At 35.5% G+C, this 26,652-nt stretch overlaps 1 protein-coding gene across 1 annotated transcript; it reads left to right on the forward strand.

Moving 5' to 3' along the window:
• Positions 1–19,845: 19,845 nt before the first annotated feature.
• On the forward strand, positions 19,846–24,313 carry LOC107764222 (protein THYLAKOID ASSEMBLY 8-like, chloroplastic). The gene is made up of 3 exons (XM_016582774.2): positions 19,846–20,537; positions 22,007–22,397; positions 23,538–24,313. The coding sequence occupies exons 1-2, from the start codon at positions 20,154–20,156 to the stop codon at positions 22,394–22,396; spliced, it is 774 nt and encodes a 257-aa protein (XP_016438260.1). The 5' UTR covers positions 19,846–20,153; the 3' UTR covers position 22,397; positions 23,538–24,313.
• The last annotated feature ends 2,339 nt before the right edge of the window (positions 24,314–26,652 follow it).

Raw genomic sequence — 26,652 nt, forward strand, 5'->3', positions numbered from 1 at the left:
TCTCCGTTCAGGTTATCACTAGTTGAAGATCAGGGACTCGGATATTATTAAGACATCCTTCAAGACCAAATACGGTCATTATGAGTTCCTTGTTATGTCTTTCGGGCTGACCAATGCCCCAGTAGCGTTCATGCATCTGATGAACAGCGTGTTTCAGCCTTATCTTGATTCGTTCGTGATTATCTTCAATGATGATATTCTGGTGTAGTCAGGAGGAGCACGCGGAGCATTTGAGAGTTGTGTTGCAGAGATTGAGGGAGGAGAAGCTTTATGCAAAGTTCTCCAAATGTGAGTTCTGGCTCAGTTCAGTGGCTTTCCTGGGGCACGTGGTGTCTAGCAAGGGGATTCAGGTTGATCTGAAGGAAGATAGAGGCGGTTCAGAGTTGGACCAAACCATCCTCAGCCACAGAGATTCGCAGCTTGTTTAGTTTGGCAGGCTATTATCGCCAGTTTGTTTAGGGATTCTCGCCTGTCGCATCGCCTTTGACCAAGTTGACTCAGAATATTGCTTCATTTGTATGGTCGGATGAGTGTGAGGAGAGCTTTCAGAAGCTCAAGATAGCATTGACCACAGCTCTAGTGTTAGTTTTGCCATCAGCTTCAGGTTCATATACCTTGTATTGTGATGCTTCGAGAGTTGGTATTAGTTATGTATTGATGCAGAATAGTGGAGTTATTGCTTATGCTTCTCGTCAGTTGAAGACCCATGAGAAGAACTACCTCGTTCATGATTTGGAGTTGGCTGCCATAGTTCATGCGTTGAAGATTTGGAGGCATTATTTGTATGGTGTGTCTTGTGAGGTGTTTACTAATCTTCGTAGCCTCCAGCACTTGTTCAAGCAGAAAGATCTCAATTTGAGGCAGCAAAGATGGTTGGAGTTGCTAAAGAATTATGATATTACTATATTGTACCATCCGGGGAAGGCCAATGTGGTGGCTGATGCTTTGAGCTAGAAGGCGGTGAGTATGGGAAGCTTGGCATATATTCCAGTTGGGGAGAGACCTCTTATAGTTGATGTTCAGGCCTTGGCCAATCGGTTCGTGAGGTTAGATGTTTCAGAGCCCAGTCGGGTATTGGCTTGTGTGGTTTCTCGGTCTTCCTTATATGATCGCATCAGAGAGCACCAGTATAATGATCCATAATTATTTGTCCTTAAGGACAGAGTTCAGCATGATGATGTCAGAGATGTGACCATTGGTGATGAAGGGGTGTTAAGGATGCAGGGCCGGATATGTGTGCCCAATGTGGATGGGATTCAGGAGTTGATTCTGGAGGAGGCCCATAGCTCACGGTATTCCATTTTTCCGGGTGCCACGAAGATGTATCAGGACCTAAGACAGCACTATTGGTGGCGGAGAATGAAGAAAGACATTGTGGGATTTGTAGCTAGGTGTCTCAATTGTCAGCAGGTGAAATATGAGCATCAGAGACCGGGTGGCTTGCTTCAGCAGATGGATATTCCAAAGTGGAGTGGGAGAGGATCACTATGGATTTTGTAGTTGGACTTCCAGGAACTTTGAAGAAGTTTGATGCTATTTGGGTGATTGTAGATCAGTTGACCAAGTCCGCACACTTCATTGTGTGAACTACCTATTCTTCGGAGCGTCTGGCAGGGATCTATATTCGAGATATTGTTTGTTTACATGGTGTTCCGGTTTCCACCATTTCAGATAGAGGTACTCAGTTTACTTCGCAGTTTTGGAGGGCCGTGCAGAGAGATTTGGGTACTCAGGTTGAGTTGAGCACAACTTTTCACCCTCAGATGGATGAGCAGTCCGAGCGCACTATTCAGATATTGGAGGACATGTTGCGTGCTTGTGTCATTGATTTTGGAGGGTCATGGGATGCGTTTCTACCGCTTGCAGAGTTTGCTTATAACAACAGCTACCAGTCGAGTATTCAGATGGCTCCATATGAGGCTTTGTATGGGAGGCGGTATAGATCTCTAGTTGGTTGGTTCGAGTCGGGTGAGGCTAGGCTATTGGGGACAGACTTGGTGCAGGATACTTTAGAAAGGTGAAGGTAATTCAGGAGAGGCTTCATATAACATAGTCGAGACAAAAGAGTTATGCTGACAGGAAGGTTTGGGATATGTCCTACATGGTTGGCAAGAAGGTTCTGTTGAAGGTTTCGCCCATGAAGGGTGTTATGAGATTTGGGAAGAAAGGTAAATTGAGTTCTCGGTTCATTGGGCCTTTTGAGGTGCTTCGGAGGATTGGGAAGGTGGCTTATGAGCTTGTTTTGCCACCTAGCTTGTCGAGTGTGCATCCGGTATTTCATGTTTCTATGCATCGGAAGTATATTGGGGATCTTGTCACATGTTCTGAATTTCAGCACGGTTCAGTTAGATGATGATTTGACCTATGATGTGGAACCAGTAGCTATTTTGGGTCGTCGGGTTCGAAAGTTAAGGTCGAAGGATATAGCTTCAGTGAAAGTACAGTGGAGAGGTCGGACCGTGGAGGAGGCTACCTGGGAGACTGAGCGGGAGATGCGGAGCAGATATCCTCACCTATTTGATACTTCAGGTCTGTTTCTTGACCCATTTGAGGACGAACGTTTGTTTAAGATGGGGAGGATGTGACGACCCGGCCAGTCATCTCATGATTTACTGCTCTGTTTCCCCATTTCTGCTTCTTTATGTTGTGTTTATCCATGTTATGTGGTATCGGATTAGTCGGATCGAATCCGGAATGATTTTGGTAAGGTTTGAGATACTTAGTCTCTTTGGAGTGAGTTTAGGTTGGAAAAAATCAACCGCATGTTGACGTGTGTGTTAGAGGGCTCAGATGTGCATTCTGATGGTTCGAATAGCTTCGGGAGGTGATTTGGGACTTAGGAGAGTGATCAGAATGAGTTTTGGAGGACCGGAGTAGATTTAGCCTTGAATTGGCAAAGTTGGATTTTTTGCGTTTTCCGGTTGATAGGTGCGATTTTGATATAGGGGTTGGAATGGAATTCCGAGAGTTGCAGTAGTTTCGTTGTGTCATTTGGGATGTGTGTGCAAACTTTCAGGTTATTCGGATGTGGTTTGGTCGGGTTTTTGATCAAAAGCGGAATTCGGAAGATTTTGGGAACTTAGGCTTGAATCCGATGTGTTTTGGTTGATTCGATTGTTTGAGATGTTTTGAAGATTGGTATAAGTTTGAATAAGGTTATGGGATATGTTTGTGCTTTTGGTTGAGATCCCAGGGGCCTTGGGGTGATTTCGGATGGTTGACGGAGAGTTTGAAATTTTTGGTAAAGCTGCAGATTTTTTGCTTCTGTTGTTTCCGCACCTGCGGATTGGGGACCGCAGGTGCGATGCGGCAGATGCGAGGGAGAAGGCCGCAGAAGCGGAATGTGACTGGGAAGGCTGTGACCGCAGAAGCGGTTGGAGAACCGCACCTGCGGTGGTGCAGGTGCGGAGTGACACACACACTAGATGACGAGCGTGGGGTCGTGCACTGTTGGGGATTGCGACTTAGTCCGTCCCGAATGAATATTTTACCGTGTATTTGACTGAAAACTATTTGCTTTCATCATGTTTTTGGCTGAATGCCATATTTAGGCCTCGTGCCAACTATTTGAACCCTTAGAGAATTTTTATTGATATTTTTTCACTGTTTTGGCTTTGTACTTGAACTCAGTCATGCTATATTTTATTGTTTTTCATAACTCAGCCATGTTTACTGTGTTTTAACACTTAAATAATATCTTAAATGATATTTTGGGCTGAGCACAAAGTTTTACTATTGCCCGAATAGTTGTGAGATTCTGACTGAGTAAGGCCGAGTGTCTATGTTGTGAGGAAACACTGATTATGATTATGAGGCCGAGGGCCTGATTTTTGTACGCCACGAGGTGGCTTGTTGATATGAGGCCGAGAGCCTAGTGATGATGCCATGAGATGGTTTGATATTGCACTTGAGCCGTAAGGGGCCCCTCCAGGAGTTTGCATACCCCTAGTGAGCGTGTGTACCCATTATGATATGAGATATAGCCCGAGGGGCTGGTGTTGTTCTGAGATACTGCCCGAGGGGCGAATTTGTTGACATTGTGCCCGAGAGGCGAACCTTTATGTGTTTATCTTTCTTATTTGCCTATCATTTACCTGCTTAATTGTTGAAAAGGTATTTCATGAAGTTTAAACTGAATTAAAATAATTTTTTACATATCTTTACCGATTCACTGTTTTACTAGTTTTTACTGCTTCATTATAGCCTGTAATGTGCCTTACATGATTTCATATTTCTCAGTCTTTATTTATGATTATTACTCACTGAGTTGGAGTACTCACTTTACTCTCTGCACCCCGTGTGCAGATTCAGGCGTTGCTTATCCTGCTAGCGAGAGTTGAGAGCTCCCGGCAGACTTTGGAGTTCACGAGATAGCTGCTTGGCGTCCGCAGTTCTATGTTTCTCCCCTTTATCTCATTTCTTTTCCCTTATTAGTGATTGTGTAGTAGCTTTGTAGACTCTTCAGACTTGTATTAAAATGGTAGATGCTCATGACTGGTGACACTCCGATATCGGGTTGTGTTGAGTTTTATTTTCGCAAACCGTAATATTCACTGCTTATCATTTTGGGATTATTATTATGATGCTTAAGACTTAATGCTATTACTTTAAATCTGAAGTGGAAATGTGTCGGGTGGCCTTGTTTTCACGAGAAGCGCCATCACGATCGGGTCCGGATTTAGGATCGTGACAAAATGGGCCCCATAAATATGTGGCGTAAAGCAGGAATGGGAAAAATACACAGGTAAGCACTTTTTAAAAAATATTTAAGAAAATAATACTAGTCTTTATTTATTCCATAAATGGCAAAAAAATTTACATTAATGGCAGATAAAGCTTATGAACATAATGAATGAGCACAATTAGAACGCATCAATTAAGGGATATTTGTCTTTTCACTCTCTCTCTCCCCCCTATTTTAAATTAGGGATTCAATTATATTCTCTTATTTTTCATTATATTTCTCTCTTTTCTTTAACCGTTACACTAATTTTATCCACTTAATCATTATGAAACTAATACTATATATTTAATTATTCGTTATAACTTTTTAGAGGAATTATGTGTATAACGTCTTGTTTAAAATCAAAATTCTACTTAGTTCGTTGTTTAAATCAGATTTAGTTTCAATTTGTAATCAGATCTGGTTTCATGTATTTGAAAATCATTAATGTGGATATAATTAATTATATTAAAATTATGTTGTGGATATAATAAATTATACTGAAATTATACACTCGAAATTTTTGGGGAGTTTATGTAGAGTGAATCATATTGACATTGTACAGTAGGTATAAAAATTATATTAAAATTTATACTGTGGATATCATAAATTTTATAAAAATTATATTGTGAATAAAATAAATTATACTGAAATTATATTGTTGATATAATGAATTATACTTAAATATACTAAAATCATATTATGGTACTCATTGGAAGCTATCTATAGTCTGATGAGGGTAATTCGAATCATACCGAAATTATACTAATGGATATAAAAAATTATATTAAAATCAAAAATATACTGTGGATATCATAAATTATATAATTTTTTTATTGTGAATATAATAAATTATACTTAAATATACAGAAATTATACTTGTGGTACTTGTTGGGAATTATATATGGTCCTATGGAGAGTGAATCACACTGAAATTATACTCTGGGTTTAAAATTATATTAAAAGTATTTTGAAATTATGCTGTGTAAATGATTGGAGAATTTATTTTTCTCGAAATTCATTATTATTGTCCTATAATTTTGGATGAATTGCTTAGGCTGGGAAACAACGAGACTTTCACATAAAAATAGCTGATTTTGTTTTAGATGGATGTGCTATATAGAAAGAAAGTTTTTTTTGGCATTTAATACCAACTGCCATGAAAAATTAATGTTTTAGATTTCTATTAAACGTGATTATCGGTTCAAATTGATAGCTTTCTACCGGGGGATGTATTTATGTAGTTGCCATATATGTAAAATACCTATTGCTGCTAGGATTATGAAATTATTTCTTAAATTTTGGTTGTTTATGTTTTTTCCTTACTTGCTTTATGGAAGGGTCGCCCCTGAATATATCGTTGCTTCCTCTTTTCCATAGCGCAAATGTAGTTTCGGATCTCTTACATCATATTGGTATGGCCTCAGGGTCAAGAGGAGGCAAATGCTCCCAGAACAGACCCAACCTTCGCTTAGATTGGAGCTTCTCCTATTCGACTTGAGAGATTTATTTGTGAAATTTCTTAAAGCTACTCAGAAAATAAAATTGACCACAGCGTATTCCACCAATATTAACAAATAGATGGGCATAAAGGCAGAGCTAGGATTTGGAGATTATGAATTCAGAATTTTAATTCTTTTAAGTTATTAATTATATATTTTCAAATTTCTTAAGACAAATATAAATTATAAGTTAAATCTATTAAATTTGGTTAAACTATCTCTTAACACTAACTTTACCCTTGGACACAAAAGAGGGAGAAAATATCAGTCCTTTCTTCCAGTGAACTTTTGAGTTAATTCGTTTTAATAATTATTGAGCTTTAGCAACTACCATAGTGAACATGCTAAATTATTTTATCGCATTAAAGTAAATGAACATTCTTTTACAATAACAGTAACATCACAGATTAGTTTTTATCATATTTGTGCAATTAAAATTTGCGTGAATTGTTTGGAGAATACAAATTATCGTAAAATCAAAATATTTGGAATCGCTTAGTTTTGTAATTCTTTACTATAAATTGGTTTTTAGTTTTATATTTTTTTACAAAATATTTTTATTATAACACTAGAAATCTAAAACTTAGCTATGTTGTTAGTTCAACAACCCATAAGATCAATGAACATCTGCCCTTGGTCATCGCACACCAACTCCACTGGCTGTTAGATTTTTCATCATCGGGAGTCGTAATGACGCCTACTCGTGAAAGCTAGGCAAATCGAGTGTTATAGATTTTATTACCCTTTTTCTTTAACCCTTTAACAATTTCAAATTAACATGTGATCAACAGTGGAATAATAATAATAATAAAAGAAATGCGGAAGACGAAATTTGATAATTTAACTAAATACTAGTACGAAAATTCAAAATACAACTCTACCCAAAACTGGTGTCACAATATCACGGACCATCTACGAATACTACAAACAATGGTCTGAATAGAAAAATACAAGTTTGTCTCTGAAATAAATAAAAACAGAATGGAAAGGATAGAAGGGTGCGGATGTCTGCAGGACTACCTCGGTTCTCCGCTGGACTGAAGGCAACAACCTCGCTATGGTCCAAAAGCTCCAGTACCGAGATCTGCACACAGTGCATAGTGTAGTATCAGTACAACCGACTCCATGTGCTGGTAAGTGTCGAGCCTAACCTCGGCGAAGTAGTGACGAGGCTAGGACAAGACTACCAAATAAACTTGTGCAGTTAAAGCATATACGACAAATAATAATAACGGAAACTAGCAGTTAAGGATGGGAAAGGGGAACATGTTGCGGGGAAGATCAAGTACTAACAGAATTTCAGTAGAGAAGCATAAAGAACATCATAAACTTCATATCAATAAGAATTAAGGAAAACAGCAACGAATCAATATTCACTTTTATTCTTTATTGTTGCGGCGTGCAGTCCGATCCCAATCATATAATACTGTTGCGGCATGCAACCCGATCCAAATCATATAATACTGTTGCGGCGTGCAAGCCGACCCACCTATCCTCCCTTATTACTCCTTGTTACAACATGCAACCCGATCTCATATAATATTGTTGTGGCGTGCAACCCGATCCCAATATACAAATCAACACCAATCACAAAAGAATCCCGACAGGGAACAATAATATAACAACAACATTCCGGCAAGGGAAACAACATCACAAACAATGACATTCCGGCAAGGGAAACAATATCATAAACGATAACATCCCGGCAAAGGAATCAACTATAACCAATCCAGTTTCAACAGTTAATTCATAAAATAAACTTCAACCTGAGCCAATACTTGACAATTGTGAATTACCAAGAATTCATCATAAATCTTGTACAATAGTTGCTAACCATCAAATTAAGCATGATCAATACATAATAAAATCACAACAAATCCAAATATAAGACTCACGGGCATGCTTGACACCAACATATAGATACTCGTCACCTCACCTATACGTCGTACTCGACACTAACACATATCAAATAAGACAAAACACATATTCCCTAAAGCTAAGGATAGGCCAAACACTTATCTCAACTTCCACGGCCAAACTCAAGCCTCAAGCACCGCTTTCCCTTTAGATTTTGCCTCCAATTTACTTGTATCTATCCCAAATTAATTTAACAACATCAATAAGTGCTAAAGAATTCAACTCCAATGCTAGATTATAGGTGTGAGTACGTGATTTTTTCCATATATGAAATACTCCCATAAAATACAAGAAAATAATTTTTTCCAATTGTTGCAATTTTATAGGATTTTTTGTAGAATTTTATTAGTTATTTATATTTTTGTGCATATTTAATTTTCATTAAAAATCAAAAAATATCAAAAATATCATTCATTGCATCTAGATTTGATTTTACATTTTTTGAAAATTAATTAGTAATTATTTCTTTTATTAAAAAATGAAAATCACAAAAATAGCTCATTTTACACATTTTAATTTTAGTCTATTGATTTTTCCTTTCAATTTAGGACTAAAGTAATTTTATAATTATTGTGACTGCGCAATTAGTTCAATTTTACAACTTAGATTAATTTAGGAGTTAATTTTAGGATTTTATTAATTAAAGAAAAAAAAAGAGGAAAAAGAAAATAAAACGAATTTGGGAAAAAGAGTTGTTCAATTGGGTTGTGAATTAACCCAAGGGATTTTTACCTATCTATACCATATATCAAACCTTATTACCCTAAATGTTTAAGGATATATGGTATAGATAGGTAAAAATCTCTTAACCCAAATCCCTTCCCCAACCCAAATAGCAATTACCCGCCCGGATCCAGCCCAAAAAACCCCTGACCCGTTCCCGCGACCCGCCCCATTTCCTCCTTAATCTATAAATCCCTTATAAATTTAACATTGAGGGTAATAAGATTTGATATATGGTATAGATAGGTAAAAATCCTTTAACCCAATTCCCTTCCCCAACCCAAATAGCAATTACCCGCCCGGATCCAGCCCAAAAAACCCCTGACCCGTTCCCGTGACCCGCCCCATTTCCTCCTTAATCTATAAATCCCTTATAAATTTTTCCCAAAAAAAACAAACCCTAAAACCAAGACTCAGAAGCGGCGCTACACTGTTCACTCACCTTCCTCGCTCAAACCAGGCCCTAGCTCACTCGAAACTCGTGCGATTTTCGCCTAACTCACCTCACGCGCTCCCCCCTTCTCTCCTCTTGCCACATAGGTGTAACAGTTTCTGACACCCAAAGATCCCCCACCCCTCACTCGCCCGATTTCAAGCTATTTCATGCAATTAGAAGGCTCTAGAAGACGGGTGTTGGATGAGTGAGAGGCGTCGGATCGATCTCGGTAAATCCGAGCCCCACATTCATCGTGTGCTCGTTTTTGAGAAGAGCCTTATCCGTTTTTTAAAGAGAGATGAGGAATCTGGAGGTAAGAGATATAAAAAGAGGGAATAGGATTTTCTTAAGGGCTGGAGATTTTTGAAAGATTTTTGCAGAAAGGCTAGGGTTTAAAGAAATATTCTTCTTCTTCTTCGTTTCTAATTTTTAGTTTAGTTTTCTAGAACAAGAGAAACAAATATAAAAAAAATTGTCATTGTTCTTTGAATCTGTTTCATTCTCGATTACTTTTCAAAAAAAAAAAAAATCAGAAAAAATTATATATTCCGCCCTTTCTTTCTGGGTCGGAGGTTGTTTGACTTTGTTCGTTGGGTGTCGTCGAAGTCCAGAATCATTTTTTTGGAATTGTTGTTGTTCCTCGACTAAATTTTTGAGGAATCGAAAGTTGTTGTATTCCTTGAATTTATTCATTATTGAGAAAGATTCTGTCCCAACAGGTTTATCTCTCCTCTTATAATCTTTATTTTAATCTTATATATGTGAGTTAAATCTTAGATGAGCCGATATGGAGCAAGTGGGATTTGTTTAACTTTTGTTTGAATCATATTGGTTATACGGACTTTCTTCTTAATTTTCTGCTGTTGTTTGATTGTAACGAACATTTTCCATAACTACTATGCTCAATTTGTGTTAAGTGCTTGGTTAGTATTCTAAGAAACTAGTACATGTTAGTTTAATTTTCTTTCTTCATTTTTTTTTTAATTTAAAAACTCTAAAATGGGTATTTGATAGTCTCCTAGAATTTTGTTTGAAGTAAGATGAAGTTACTGTATTTGCGCAGATTGTTTTAATCGTTAATAAGACCCGCTAGTCTGTATCATATTCTTAACATGTTCTTGGATTTTTCCATTCAATTTGAGTCAGTAGCCCATGTCTGTTGCTAGTTCTCCTCATGGATTTTGTTCAGGTTTCCTAATTAGAAGTAAGTTCATGAATTTCCCTTTGAATTATCATGCTTCTGTTTGAGTCCAAATTTAGCCAAGCAATTTTTTGGAAAGCTTATTTTGTCCAATATCTAAGTCTGTCTTGAAGCATTTAGGCCTAAGTTTTTTTTAATCTTTATAATGTTAAAAACGGCGTTCCTGTAGGGTTGGTCAGAATGGTTTGATTTCATTCTTTTTCTTGTATTATTATTTCATCTTTTGCAAATCTCACCTAGTAGCAGCACATAAAAAAATGGCACAGTGACAATTTGAGGGTATTCATAATTCACGTTTTAAACGGCTCCTGTTCTCCATAATCATGGGATTTTCACACACGGTCACCTCATTAGGAACTACATAATTCATAAAACCCCGTAGTTTGCTTTAGGCGTAATTAAAACATTACAGCTACGGGTACGATTCCCGTAATATGGTTGTGATACTTAGTTTTTTAATTAGATTAAAGTAGGAGCCCTTTAGTTTGCCTTTAAGAAAAAAAAAATATACAAATCTTTTCTTTTAAAATAATTTGAGGTGCGCCATACACAGATAAAATCCATAACATATGGCCCTCACATAAATACAAAATTAGTATAGAAAATGCCTTGAACTTTCGTAGTTTGCTTTAGGTGCGTTAATTTACTAATTGTCATAGCTATGAGTACGGTTCCCGTGACGTAGTTGTGACGCTTAACTTCTAAAATTCGGGGTACATTTATGTGACCCAGCCACAATTTAATCTTGTTAATAAAATAAACATATTGTGGATCGTGGGTACGACTCCCGTGACATAATTTGCAATGTGTAATTAAACAATTAGCTGTATAACAACTGGATTATTAATAGCGGTTTAGAAGGAATAAAATGTACATAGGTTTCAAAGATGTTTTAAAATCAAATAAATAGGCCAATAATAATAGTTGAGCGACCGTGCTAAAACCACGGAATCCGGAAATGCCTAACACCTTCTCCCGGGTTAACAGAATTCCTTACCCGGATTTTTGTATTTCGTGGACTGTAAACAGAGTCAATCTTTCCTCGATTAGGGATTTGAACTGGTGACTTGGGATACCATAAATTATCCCAAGTGACAATTCTGAATTTTAAATAAAATAATCCCGTTTGACTGTCACTTTAATTGAAAAAACTCCCCTACCTTTTCGGGTAGAGAAAAGGAGGTGTGACAATAGGTTTTCTATCATTTTCCCCAAAAAGTCAAAAATAGACCTCGGGCCCGCTTGGTCAAAATTTGAGGTTCGGACCAAAACCCGATCACCCATTCAGCCACGAGCACAAATATGCAATTAGTTTCAAAATCCGACCCCAAAACGAGGTCTAAATTCCAATTATTCAAAAATCCCTAACTCTACTCCAAATTCCCAATTTCTACCATAAAAACCCTAGATTTTTGGATGAAAATTGATGAAATGCAAAGGGACATTGAAAGAAAAAGGTTTAGAATCATCTATAATACTTTGGGGAAGAACTTGCCTCTTGAAAATCGACTTAATGCTCTCTAGTTTTGAAAATATGAAGTTGTGGGCTAATTTCCCGTTCTGCTACTGTTTTAAGTGCTGGGCGACAGTCTTCATCGCGTTCGTGTGAGATCTGTCGCATTCGCGAAGAGCTACCATCTGAGGACTTACGCGATCGGGGGAGAAGCTACGCGTTCGCGAAGGCTTAGTCCAGCCTTGCCTTCGCGTTCGCGATAAAGGGGTCGTGTTCGCGTAGTTTTCCCTAGGTTCCCTACTAGCCCCTCCTAAAGCTACGTGTTTGTGGTTGACCGGTCGCGTTCGCGTAGAGCAGTCCCCCCAATGCTCCGCGTTCGCGATCCTGATCTAGTGTTCGCGTAAGGTAAAATCCTCCCCAGCCCAGTTTCCCTTTCGCGGTCGCGAGAGTGACTACGTGATCGCGAAGCATGATGCATCAGACACCAAATACAACAAAAACTTGCAACTTTTCTAAGTGAAAAACATCTTGTGGTCTATCCGAAACTCATCCAAGCCCGAGGGGCTCCAAACCAAACGTGCACACAATCCTAAAAAATTATACGGACTTACTCGTGCGATCAAATCGCCAAAATAACGTCTTCGAACTACGAGTTTAGCATCACAATCAAAGAAAAATCTCAATAACTCTTAAGTTCAAATTTTCACAACCGAGAGTCCGATTCACGTCATATGAATTCCGTTTCTTACCAAATTTTACAGGCTCAACTTAAATACCATATAAGAGTTGTACCGGGATCCGGAACCAAAATACGGGCCCGATACCATCAAATTCAAACATCTTTAAATTTTCAGAAACTCTTATAATTTCAGTTAAACAATTTTCTTCAAAAATTCATTTCTCGGGCTTGGGACCTCAGAATTCATTTCCGGGCATACGCCCAAGTCCGATATTTTTCTGCGGACCCTCCGAGACCGTCAAATCACGGATCCGGGTTCGTTTATCCAAAATATTGATCGAAGTCAACTTAAATTCAATTTTAAAGGTAAAATTAGCATTTTTATCAAATTTTCACATAAAAGTGTTCCGGATATACGCCCGGACCATGTAAGCAAATCGAGGTGAGATAAAAGGAGGTTTTTAAGGCCTCGGAACACAGAATTGACTTTTAAATCAAATAATGACCTTTTAGATCATCACACTAGCGGAGCATGTTTCCTCTGCTATACCCATCATACCCTAGGATAACCGAAGATGGAGTTTTCGGGCAAAACTTTATCAAACTTTTTAATTAATAAGAGGCCTTAAGTTATCAAATTAAATAAATATATATAAAAAATTAATGTTATCTTTCTTCTTTTCATTTTTTATTTATAGGATAGTTGTCTTAATTAAAAGACATGGAGCCTTTAATTTTATATAATAATATTATTATATTATTAAAAGTTAATCCTAGGTTAATAAGACAATAGTTATGTATTTGCAATATATTACCTTGAATATTATTGTATGAGATATTATTTTCTACGTGAAGATTTGAGTAATTTAATTCATAATTCTAAAAGAAGATATCTTTTCTTTCTTTTTCTCAGATGAAGATTTCATATTTTTCCTATAAATTTCGGTAGTAAGCAAAAAGATCGTAAAATTTATTATTCAAAATTTTTTGGGCCTCAAATCTGGAGCCAAAAATAAAGACTTTACTACCTTTTCCTTAAGCTACCCTTAATTGTAAGTGATCATAGGAGACTATAACAATAACAATAACAATTCAGTAAAATTTTACAAGTAGGGTTTGGGGAGTGTAGTGTGCACGCAAACTTTACTCCGACCCCGAGATGGTAGAAAGCTTGTTTCCCAAAGACTCTCGGCTCAAAAAGACGAAAAACGACAAATGATCAGTAACAACAACAGAAAACAAAAAAATAATAGCCATAAAATAGATGGAAATAATAATAACCAGTAATAAAAGTCTGGTACTATGAAAAAATAAATCTTTTCAGCATCCAGAGTTATGATGAGTATTCACTCACCCGCTTTGTACAATTTCATTGTGCGTAATTGGCTAAAAATTCATGTTTTTGCATGTAATTTGGCTTGCATTATACCTCAATCTTGTTAATTTTTGTGTGGAATATTTGTGACTCGAGCTTAATAATGTTATATATATATATATATATATATATATATATATATATATATATATATATATATATATATATATATATATATATATGCGTAGGAGTCAATTGGAAGTGATTTGGAAAGTTTGCATGCAAATTGACGTCAAAAAGGAAAGAATTTGGAGGAAGTATAAGTTGGTGCCTAGGCACCAACCAAAACACTGTTGACAACATGCTAAAATATTCACTGTCCAGGTTGGCGCTAAGAACCAACCAAAACGCCATTGACAGAAGACCAAAAAGTTTGCTGTCCAGGTTGGCGCCAGGCGCCAAGCGAGACGCCAAAGGGCGGATTTTGTCCTAATTTGGCTGGGACTTGGGGATTTCAACCCTACACGAGCCCAATATGTATAAAAGGGGTTCTAAACCTATTTTTGAGGGATCAAACATACTTTGGAGCAAGGGAGAGCACGGAGCCGTTGTGAAGGCCAAAATTTATCAGATTCCATCTTTCTTCCATCAAACTTGGTAATCTTTACTTTTCTTTGGATGATTTATTGTTTTGCTACCATGTCTATGTGGAGCTAAACTTCGTTTCTAGGGTTGTGGTTGTCATGAATATTGAAGTTTGTTAACTATATCACTGTTAACTCGAGTTATCATTGTTGGTTGTTTCTCTAATTCTGTGTATAATTGCTTAATTGTTTGGCTGGCAATTGAGTTCTATTTACTATCTATGCTATGCTTGGGAAAGCCGTGTTTTGATTAGAGTAGAATTAGAGAGAGCTTGTTGTCACACCTCCTTTTTCCGCCCCCGCGAGGGTACGAGGAGTTTTTTCCAATTAAAGGACAGTCGAAACGGGATTTGTTTATTTATTTCAGAGTCGCCACTTGGGAGATTTAGGGTGTCCCAAGTCACCAGTTTAATCCCGAATCGAGGAAAAGAATGACTTCATATTACAGTTCGCGAACAAGAAATCCGGATAAGGAATTCTGTTAACCCGGGAGAAGGTGTTAGGCATTCCCGAGTTCCGTGGTTCTAGCACGGTCGCTCAATTGTCATATTTGGCTTATTTATCTGATTTTAATACAATTATGAACCGATGTGCCAATTTTAACTCTTTACCACTTTATTATTATTATTATTATTATTATTATTATTATTATTATTATTATTATTTTTTAAAAAAATTGTGAACATCGTTTAAAACATGTCTTTGGATTACGTCACATGAAATGCACCCGCAATCCGGAACACATTTTTATTCAATGTTTTAGGATTTAGATTTGGGTTGCATGAAATGCGCATCCGAGTTTAAGAAGGTAAAATTAATTAAATCGCGCCTAAAGAGTCTAGCGTATCATTATTTTGGGTAGGGCCGTGAAATTTGCTAAAACGGCTCCTCCCTAATTCTAAGCGATTAAATGTACATTTATTGAGGGCCCCGCAATCTATACATTTCATTAAGCGAGGCTCATCTCATTTATTTGGACAAATCTTAAAACGACTACATTTTTCTATAACAATGAGTCTAAAATAAAGAAAGAAAATCCTAATTTATTACTAGCTTTTATTATTTTAAGAAGACATGACATGCTAATTGCTTGATTAATACAAATATTGATGAAAAAGGAATTTCACTCTTAATTTCGAAATTATAAATAAAATAAAAATTCAACAACTAATATTCAAAATAAACAAATATAGCTAGATTAAAACTCAGCATTGTTATTTTTTTTAAAAAAAAATTATTGAGATTAATTATTCACAATCATTTGAAACTAGATTTAACCATAATTACTAAAGCTTATTAGAAAGTTTATTAGACTTAAACGTTCTCTTAATCTTGCTTAAGCTCAAGTCATGCCTTAATGCCTAATTTACGATGTTTAATTTAAATTCGTGTCTTAGCTAAATTTAGCTACTTGTTCATGATCAACCTATAATCTTGAAGCCTTCATAACTAGTGAATTAACCTATTTTGCCGAACTGATTTATTACAGACTAACTTATGATATTATTTTCTTATTCCAGTTATTATTTAGTAATTCATGAAATAGCTTAAATACAATCAACAAAAGGAACAAAGAAATAAAAACGAAATTAAAACTTCAAATTTTCATTCTTCATATGTATTCACGCTTCATATTTCGGATTACAATAAACAGCTTTTCAGTTGTGTACCTGATATTGGAAGCAAAAAAAAATGAATATGAGAATCAGCAACAGCAGTAAAATCAGTACAACACAGCAACAATAGCCCAGCAACAGTAACAACCCAGTAACAGACCGGTGGAGTAGTAATCCAAAAAAAACAAAAGCTTCCAGCTTTTATGAAACAACAATTAATTCTGATTTCAAACAACAAAAGAAAACAGAATATTTTTTTTTAGTTTTTTTTTTATATTTGAAAGCTTAAATATTTTTCGGAATTTTCTATCTCTTAAATGTTCAGCCCTTTTCTCTCTCTTATTTTCAGATTTGTTTCTCTCTCCCGTTTTTTTTCTGTCTGTGTATTTCTCCTCTCTCCTCCCTTATGTTTTTTGATTTCAAGACTTCTTATAACCCATCCCATAAAATCTTTCCATTAATTAAAAACAACCCATTTTCTCTACCAAACCCACTCATCCCCATTACACTAAATAAATATATCACACCACCCCATTTCATTTTGTCCCCCATGCTTCATTTAAAATAATGCAAGATTCCCCTTTAAATTAAATTTTGTCCCCCCTTTATATTAAATAATCATATCACAACCCACCCCATTTCATTTTGTCCCCCATGCTTCAAATAAACAATTACAAAATGTACAATTCCTAAACTACCCCTTCCGACCTTACTGAAATTACCAAACTGCCCCTGAACGTATTACAAATTTACCAAACTACCCATCAGCTATAACACATCAATTAATCAAACTTAACCAAAATATAGACAATATGATCAATTTCTAACAATGTTCAAACAACAATATGAACACGGATGAACATCATAACAACAATATCACATGAACATGATTTTAACAACATTTCAACAACAAATCACATGAACACAAATTGAACAACCAAGAACAACTAAAATTTGATTGAACAATATTTTTGGCAACAACAAACTTATTTTTCGGATTTAAACAACAACAACAATCAAACAAGTATATTTAGATTCCTAAATTCAATAATATTGAACTTAAAATCAACTCTAACAACATTAAACCAACAATTCCTATATTAAACTTTATGAGACAAATTCAAGAAATAATCACAAATGGTAAACAAGAAATCAAGCTATACAAATTTCGGATTCAAGAACAACCAAACAAAGTATGAACATGAATGAAAATATTCAATAACAATAACAAACAAACTTTGTTCAAACTTCGAATTAAACTTAAACAAAACAAATAATCATATTCAAATCACTAATCTTCAAATAATCAACTAATCTTTCTTAAATTAAATCCAACGAAACTTATAACAAAGATGCATGATCCAAAAATTAAAACCAAAACATAACTTCACATTAAATCACTAAATTAAAACCATTCCAAAAATGAATACGAATTAAATCTATATTAACAACAAACAACGGATTTAAACGATTTAAACTAACACCTTTCTACATTAAAACTACATCCTCTTAAAATTAATAAAACAAACTGAAAATAATTAAATTGAATCTTCAACTTAAATCTAACAACAATATAATTAAACTAACAATTTTTATCTAAAACAAAATAAGAAAAATAAAGCAAACTTATGCTAATTCAAAATCTGAAAATATCAAACAAATTATGGACGTAATAGAACTTAGAATAACTAACCGTGAATGACCAACGACGAACATCGAACGAACTCTAAACGAAACCAACGAACTTGGGCATAAACGGACTTGAAGACGACAAAGAAACAAGCATCATTTGAGGTGAAAGATGAAGAAAAACGCAGCAAGAAGCAGCTGGAACGGAGCAGCAGTAGCGCGATGGAGTTGGGCTTCGATGAAGAAGAAACAGCGGCGTCCATGGATGTCGAGCTCAAGCTTGAGCTCGACGAAGAGGACGAAGGCAGACCCGGCGAGAAGCAGCTGAAGCAGAAACGTGAGCAGCAACAGCAATGGTGAAGCTGAAGACGCAGCGACGCAGCAGCACGGCGGAGCGACAGTGGAGCTCGTTTTTGGGCTGGTTTCGAGCAGCTCTCATTGCTGCGTTTTGGAGAACGGAGCAGCTTGGTCGTTTGGACTTGAGGTTGAGAAGATGGAAGCAGAAAGACCTCCATGGATGACGAAGGAACAGCAGTAGCAGCTGCAACGACTGGAAGAAAACGCAGCAACAATGGCGGACGTGAAGCTACTCCAATGGTCGTTTGGCTTCGACAACGGGAAATGGGGGGAAAGCAGCCATGGCTGCTCGTGTTGGGGTCGATGGGACGATGGAGAATGTCGTGTGTGTGTGTGTGTGTTGAGGTGGTGGAGGCGTGAGGAAGGGCTGCCATGGATGTGTGCTTGAGAAAGCTTGAGGAAGAAGAAGAAGATAAGATAGGAGGGGGGGCGGATGGTTTAGCAATTTTTTAGGGTTTTCTTCATTTTGTTTTGTTTTGTTTTGTAAAATGTAAGACAAAAGGGTTTGGGTCTTTTGGGTTATGGACTGGGTCGACCCAGTTCGAAATGGACTGGGTCGTAGGGAAGATTGGGCCATTTTTTGGGCCTATGGCTTGAAATCGAAGAAGAGGCCCAATTCCGACTTTCTTTATATTTTCGCTCTTTTTTCTTCTTTTATTTCTCTAAAACTAAATTATAAAAATACTTAAACTATTATTAAGAATTAAATTAAGTTATAAAAGCGCAAATTAACTCCCAATAATAATTAACGCACAATTAAGTAATAATTAAGCATAAAATTGTATATTTGGACATTAAATGCTAAAAATGCAAACGATGCCTATTTTTGTAATTTTTTAATTTTTGTAAAACAAATTTAATTACTAACAACTATAGAATTAAATCCTACATGCAAAATGCTACATATTTTTGTATTTTTTATTAATTTATCAAATAAACACGCACAGACAAATACAAATAATTATTCAAAATATCACAAAATTGCACACCAAAGAAAAATCATTTTATTTTTGGATTTTTTGGGAATAATTCTCATATTGGGCAAAAATCACGTGCTTACACTTGTTTCTGAACTCGTGGCTCGGGGAATGATTTCGCTGTTAGGATAGGAATATACCTAATAGCTTTGCTTATTTGAATAACGTATTTTCTTCGTTCATGATAGATTCAAGATCATAGGAATATAGGGTTGATATATTGTGGATAGATGGATAGTAAGGTGGGAACATGTTATTTATACAAATGATCTGGTCAACTAGCAATGATAGATAATTTGGATTAACATGTGTAATTACGCACTCAATAAGACTGATAAACCAACCACAAACCTGGAATCTTCATCTCGTTTGATTAAAATCAAACCACAATCGTTTGCTCCTAAACAATTTAGCTAATTACTTTATTACTTTAGTAGAAAAATAATATTTTTGATTATTTTGGACAATTAATTGATTTTAGTTAGCTTAATTAGCGATTAATTTAAGTTTTTATGAGTTCGACATCGAACTTTCGAATTACTTTATTACTTGACGACCACGAGTAGTTGCGTGTACTTGGGGAATCGATAGTAGCCATTATTGTAAGTCAGGCTGCAGCGTTGAAGGATATTAACTAAAAGGGAAGATAAGTGATGCAAATTTTATTAGTGATGTATGTTTGCTTTGGAAAGTTCAATGTAATTCTCGACCACTTTAAAAGCCAAATAGTATATTTTGCCTTTTTGCAAAATAGTCACAGCATCTTAAATTGGTCATTTTTGCAATTTGGTCATTTTTTCGCAAATTGATCATTTTTCACTCGTACTGTTCTTCCCAATTTCAAGTTAATAATCGGAAATTCTCAACCCTAGTACCAACCCCTTAAACCCTTCCGCCGGAGCACCACCATCACCACCACCACCCCCACCCATCCCCACCCTCACCTACACACTCTCCCCTTCAATACCCAATTCTCAAAAAATGTCAACTAGAGCAATTTCAAGACTAAAAATCCCATCTTTATTTCTCCTTAAACACCTTTCAGTTGTTTCTCCATTACCAAAAATCTCTTCAAACTTAGCCTCTTCTTCTTGTTCCTCAACATGGGTCCCACAGTTTTCTAGAAGTTTCTTAGGGGTTGTGAGATTTTACCATGATGGAAGACCAAGAGGACCACTTTGGAGGGGTAAAAAGTTAATAGGAAAAGAAGCAATATTTGTGATACTTGGGTTAAAAAGATTCAAAGATGATGAAGAAAAGCTTGATAAGTTTGTTAAAACACATGTACTTAGGCTGTTAAAAATGGACTTGATTGCTGTCCTTAATGAACTTGAAAGACAAGAAGAGGTTTCTCTTGCTGTTAAGGTTAGTTTTTTACTGCAAAAGATTGTGACTTTTACTATTTTTCATGTTCTGTTTCAGAGGTTTTATTGCTGTATTTAGTATAATAGGAAGTTACAGAGTTACCTGGTATCTGTTGGAGAGGTAACAGGTTTTCGGGGAATTAGTCTGTGCATAAGCTGGCCCGGACACCACGGTGTCTTTTAAAAAAGAGTAGGAAGTTATTGTTTTAATCATAATAATGCAAAGCTGCAATGTTTCTTGTGTGTCCCTTTATAGTGTCTAGGTATTGTGGAAGGGTTAGAATGCTCTCACGTTGTGTGAATAAACTTGAAAGGTTCAACCTTTAAGGTTCTTTATATTGGACGCATTGTACTTTTGAGTTATAGATTTAGAACTTAATATTTGTTGTATTGGTTTATAAATATTGGGTTCAGTTGAACATTGAATATAGGCTCCATCCACCTCTAGTGATAGTTGGGACACTGAGGAATATCTAGAAAGGCATTTCGGCCCGATTCTATCTCTTTTTCGTTTGTTTGAAGAAAGGAAGGCTCCCAAAGAATCTATCTTTCTTTTCGTTATTGAGTCTTTGTTTTGGTAAATTAATGTGTGATATTCCGGATCCTCATGACTAATGGTAATGTTACCATTCATCTAATTTCCCAAGTTTACTTGGAAGCGATAAATTTGTACAGTTTCACTTGTAACTTGTAAGGAAGATGCTGCAGTAAAGTGCTTTTGGTACTTTACAATTATCGAGTATATAGTTGATGCTTATGGTGATGATACATAGGAGAAGTTGCTTATATTAGATCATAAATGATAGATTTGGATAAATAGTTTTCAGTGGCTTTATGATAAGTTTGATTGTGAAGTTGTCCTTTTACGTTAATTTGAAATTGAAGTTTATGTAGATGTAGACTTAAGAAACTATGCTAGATGAACTGTGATATTGACTTAATTCTTCTAATGCTCTGTGATACAATGGACATATGTAAAGTGATCTTGACAACTGAGAATTTGGGAAAAAAACAGAGGATTACAGATGCTACTCGGTGCTTTACGATCTAATATTCGTATAAAGATGTGGGCTGCCTCCTCCTACATTGTCAGGTGGAAACTCGCTTGTGGTGGGAGGTATTGAATTTGTTTGAGCTACAATGATGATGTCCGGTACAGTGAAAGAGACACTTTTTATTTGACCCTTGTTTGAGGAATAGCTTCTCATAAATAGTTTCTTTTTGCTGCACCCTTGAGTTTCTAGCTTGTAAAGAAGAGGTGTTATCGATTGTAGAGACTCGTATTCTTTTGTAGATTCTTTACTTTTTGGTTTACTGCTTCGATATGAGAAATCTTTTTATGAATAGAATTACTTACATTATGGGGAAAGAGAGAGAGAGAGAGAGAGAGAAGCTATGCATTTCCTTTTTATGCTTCGGTTGCAATATGGAATGGCATTAACACACACAACTAATTGTTTGTATGTATAGGTGTTTTGGGTGATTCAGAAACAGGACTGGTACCAACCCGATGTTTATCTTTACAAGGACCTGATCATAGCATTGGCTAGACGGAGAAAGATGGATGATGCAATGAAGTTATGGGAGAGCATGAGAAAGGAAGATCTATTTCCCGATTGTCAGACATTCACTGAAGTTATTCGGGGCTTCTTGAGAGACGGATCTCCTGCAGATGCTATGAACATTTTCGAGGACATGAAAAAGTCTCCGTATCCACCCGAGGAGCTGCCTTTCAGGATTTTATTGAAGGGACTTTTGCCACATCCCCTATTAAGGAACAGAGTTAAGCAAGACTTTGAGGAGATTTTTCCTGATCGGCATATATATGATCCTCCGGAGGAGATTTTTGGATTACGTTGAGGTTCGTATACTCTATGTTTTGCATAAACTTGTTTCATACTAGGTTCCTTGTTGGTCAGAAAATGGCTTCTTAATAGCTCTTGCATCGACTGCTTTAGAAGCTGTAACATATTAAGCTTATTGGATAATCACTTCTCGTAATACTTACTGAAAGATAATTTATTTTCTTAATGGCTAACTTGTATTTAGAATGAACTAGTAAAGCTATTTCAGTTAAGCTAAAGCAATTGAAAAAAATTTAAGCACAAATATCAATGTAATTTTCTGTTCAGGATTGAGACTTGTTGCTGCAATGAGGCCTATAAAAGTGGCGGAGCAGGGCAATTTGGAGATCTTTTAATTTTCATCTACTCATTATCTCTAAGGACTCAACTCATACGAGAATTTAAATGGATTCGTTCTTTTCACCTTTCTCTTTTTAACCAAAGATATTATGTTTTTTCATAGGCCTTTGCATGGTCTGATTGTACTTTGGGCTTGATGCTCAGGACTCTAGGAACGATTACCCTTTACGTCGATTAGGTTGTATGATGTTATGCTCATAGTGAAGTAGTTCTTTCATCCTATAGGATTTCTTTACGCCCGATGTCAAAGATGCTCAGGAGTTAGGTGGACATTCTTAGCTCTATCTTTTGCCTATACGCCCTGTGGGATGTAGCATAGTTTTTATGGGTTCAAACAGTATTTTTTGACACGCAGCATAAGCGTATTGTGAAAGCTACGAAAATTACAATAAATGTGAACTTATGAACCCAGAATCGCAAATATACAATGAATTCAGTGTTAAAAACCTGTAAGACTAAAGCCATTAAGATTTCCTGGATCGGCATCTGCCTAAACATTACTAATAATTTCTTCTCAACATACGCCTTCTTACCATGCAACCTAGACAATATTCGAAAAGAGGAAAGTAGGTTGTTATTTTAGCACACATCATTATCTCCATTATAACTCATTCATTCTTCAACTCTTCTATTAAATTGCTTGACGCTATTAGCATTCAGAAGCACCCTTTTGGAAAAGGCGAAGAAAAGATTCTTTTATTATATCATGTTATATTATCCATTTTCTTCATTTAAGCTATTATTTAATGTTTGCTTCTTTTGCTTGAATTATACGTGACTGTTTTTTTTGGTCTCAGGCTTTGAAGAACAGAGCCATACAGTTGTCTTTGCTGCTGCGGAAATATTTATTAGTGGAGACACGCATGATATATCCAGTTCTAAGAAGCTTCTTCTACCTTGATATCTTATAGTACACAAATGCTGTTAGCTCGTTCGAAAGGTATATCCTCCTTTTGATGACTTACCGAGAGTGAGTAACGGTGTTTCTGCTATCTTTGGTCGCGGAAATACCATAAGAATGAGTAGTTCTTATGGTTTTGTTGCTGGATCAGACGTGTTGATGCTAGTTCGAAGTTCAAGATATTTATCTTAACCCCTTAGCCGTTTGGACTAGGAGTTTGCTGCTGCTTATTTGGCTGCTACTTGGTACTGGTGTGAACTTGGGAAATAAATTAACTTCTCCGCGATCAGCAGAATATTCATTTTTTCCTTGCAGGGAACTTGTTCAGCTTTAAGTTACTATTCCATAACTGGTAAAGTTGCTGTCGTGTGATCAGAAGGGCACGGGTTCGAGACGTGGAAACAACCACTTGCAGAAATGCAGGGTAAGGCTGCATACGATAGACCCTTGTGGTCCGGCCCTTCCCCGGACCCCGCACATAGCGAGAGCTTAATGCAGCGGGCTGCCCTTTTATTCTGTAGCTAGCTCAATAGTATGATCACTTGGTATCTTTCGTGAAATTTTGATTGTTATCAACATAGTCTATAAGGTGTTTATGACATTTTGAGGGTTAAAGTGTAGAATGGTGTTACATTTAGTTACAATACTATAGACATAGAAACTAGTCAACTATCTATAATTCTTCTTATTGCATTTTGTATTCAGTTCTCAGAATCCAGTTTATTTGAGACTCTCAATTATAACATAGCGGTCAATGAAGTGGGTGAAAATTAGGGGAGATAAATTTTTGAACCCAAAAAAGAGACAAAATGCTAAATGATTATTTCTTATTTGTCCAAGTCGTGGTGGATGGAATTATTCATGCATCACTGTCGTTGAGGTGCCCAAGCCTTCGCTCCCTAATAAACACTAGGAGCATGTTTGGAAAGCCACCTAGGAATTGGATTTGAGTGTAATTGGGTGTAATTACACAGTTTGTCATATTTGTTTGACCAAGTAATTACTTAGTCATCATGGAATTGGGTGTAATTAAAGGGTGTAATTACACTCTCCAATTCTCAAGAGGGAGGTGAGAATTGGTGGTAATTACACCGTGTAATTACAAGGTTTACTTTTTAGTTTCTTGCCCTTTTGTTTTTATTTTATTTTATTTTCTTTATAACTTTTTATTTCTATTATTTTACTTTTTAATTTTATTTTTACTTTTTATTGTTTTTTGAAATTTTAAAATATATTTTTCTTTGTACATTATTTATCATTTATTTCTCTACCTTTATTTCTTGTGATTCCGTATAATTATTTATATTTTATTATTCTATTTTTTGAAACTACACCTCCTAATATTAGAAATAATAAGTCATTAACAAACTTGGCATATAATGAGTGACGCAATTAACGTGAAATTTCATTGTTGAATGTGGTTATAAACTTGTTATGTTTCCTAATCTTAAGTTGTAGTGGAACTTACTATTATTATGTTGGAATTTGACATATGTTAATTTTTTTTTTTTTTTTGGATTTTAAAATTGTGCTATATTGATGGTTCCAATTTACTTGTTTTAGTAGTATTGGCTCACATTGCTTGTTGTTCATTTTTTTTTATAAAACATGAATTCCATGATGTTCTTACAAAACGTATGTTTTTAGTTTTTGTAAGTATCTAAACTAAATATTATTAATTGGAAAATATATATAAATTATTTTAACAACATTAGTTATAAATATATGATTACTAATTAATGTATATTTACGAAAAAATATATATCTTAGACACCAAATATAATATCATTTATACTTATAAAAATTTATATGCATATATTTATTATATTAAGTTTTAAATTTTGGTAATTACTTCATTTAAAATTTAATTTAACTGTGTAATTACACTTGTGCAACCAAATAGTAAACTTGTAATTACACTGTAATTACACTATAACAAACAAACAGGTCGTCGTAATTACACAACTATGTAATTACTAGGTTGTAATAATTACACCAATTCCAATTACCTGTGGCTTTCCAAACAGACCCTAGATCATACATTGAATACTTCGATTAGTTTATAGGTAAATTGATCGATAACATTGAGAGGAATTTGCTATATCTTGAATAGGAAACGAATAGATTTAAGAATATAATCTACCGTCCAGCCTCTCTATAGTACTCTTGTTTGATACAATATTTTTTGGCTGCTATATATAAGTGATGTTATATAGGACATATATCATAACATAACATAAAAATCGGTTACAAGAAAAGTTCGATTTCTATAGTGAATTATTGTTATATAATATAAAGAGGTCTGATTGTACTATGTTCAGATTTCGTTTACTTTTAGTGATTTTGCTAATTGTTGTGAAGAATGCCGCTATATACAGCGTGATCCAATTGAATAGGCTATAACCAACACAATTCTAAGAAAAATTAAGCTTTTCTTTACATTTTTTTCCTAAAGGAAGTAAACTTAATAAAATGAAGGCGAAATACATAAATGGCCCCTTTAAGTTGTCCACAACGATCAAACAAACACCTCAACTGACCCCTTTATCAATTAGACACTTCAAGTGTGTATTACGTAGATCAAGTAAATACTCGAGTGCAAAAGATCATATATGTGAGTTACACTTGCCAATGACGTGGCAAATAAGCCAATCAATGAACGACACGTGTAATTTGTAACAAAAACTTAACACATATAATTAACAAAAACAAAAATAAATTCAAAAAAAAGAAAAAACCCTTTCCCCTCACTTTTAAACATGGATACAACACAATCCTTCAATTTTAATTAGTTCATTTTTATAACAAGAAAAGGGAATAAATTAGACCCTCAAAAAAGTTCAAACCACTTCATAATTGGTGGTAGAGAGATCATTTATCTCTACCAATCTTTTTCAACTATCAATAATATTTTTCTTATAAAAGAGAGAAAACAAGAAGATAATGATAATACTCAAGTAAATTTGAAAAAAAGGAAGGAAAAAAAAGAGAGGAAAAAACAAGAAAAAAAG

The sequence above is a fragment of the Nicotiana tabacum genome, chromosome 7, assembly GCF_000715075.1.
Source record: "Nicotiana tabacum cultivar K326 chromosome 7, ASM71507v2, whole genome shotgun sequence".
Classification (NCBI taxonomy): domain Eukaryota; kingdom Viridiplantae; phylum Streptophyta; class Magnoliopsida; order Solanales; family Solanaceae; genus Nicotiana; species Nicotiana tabacum.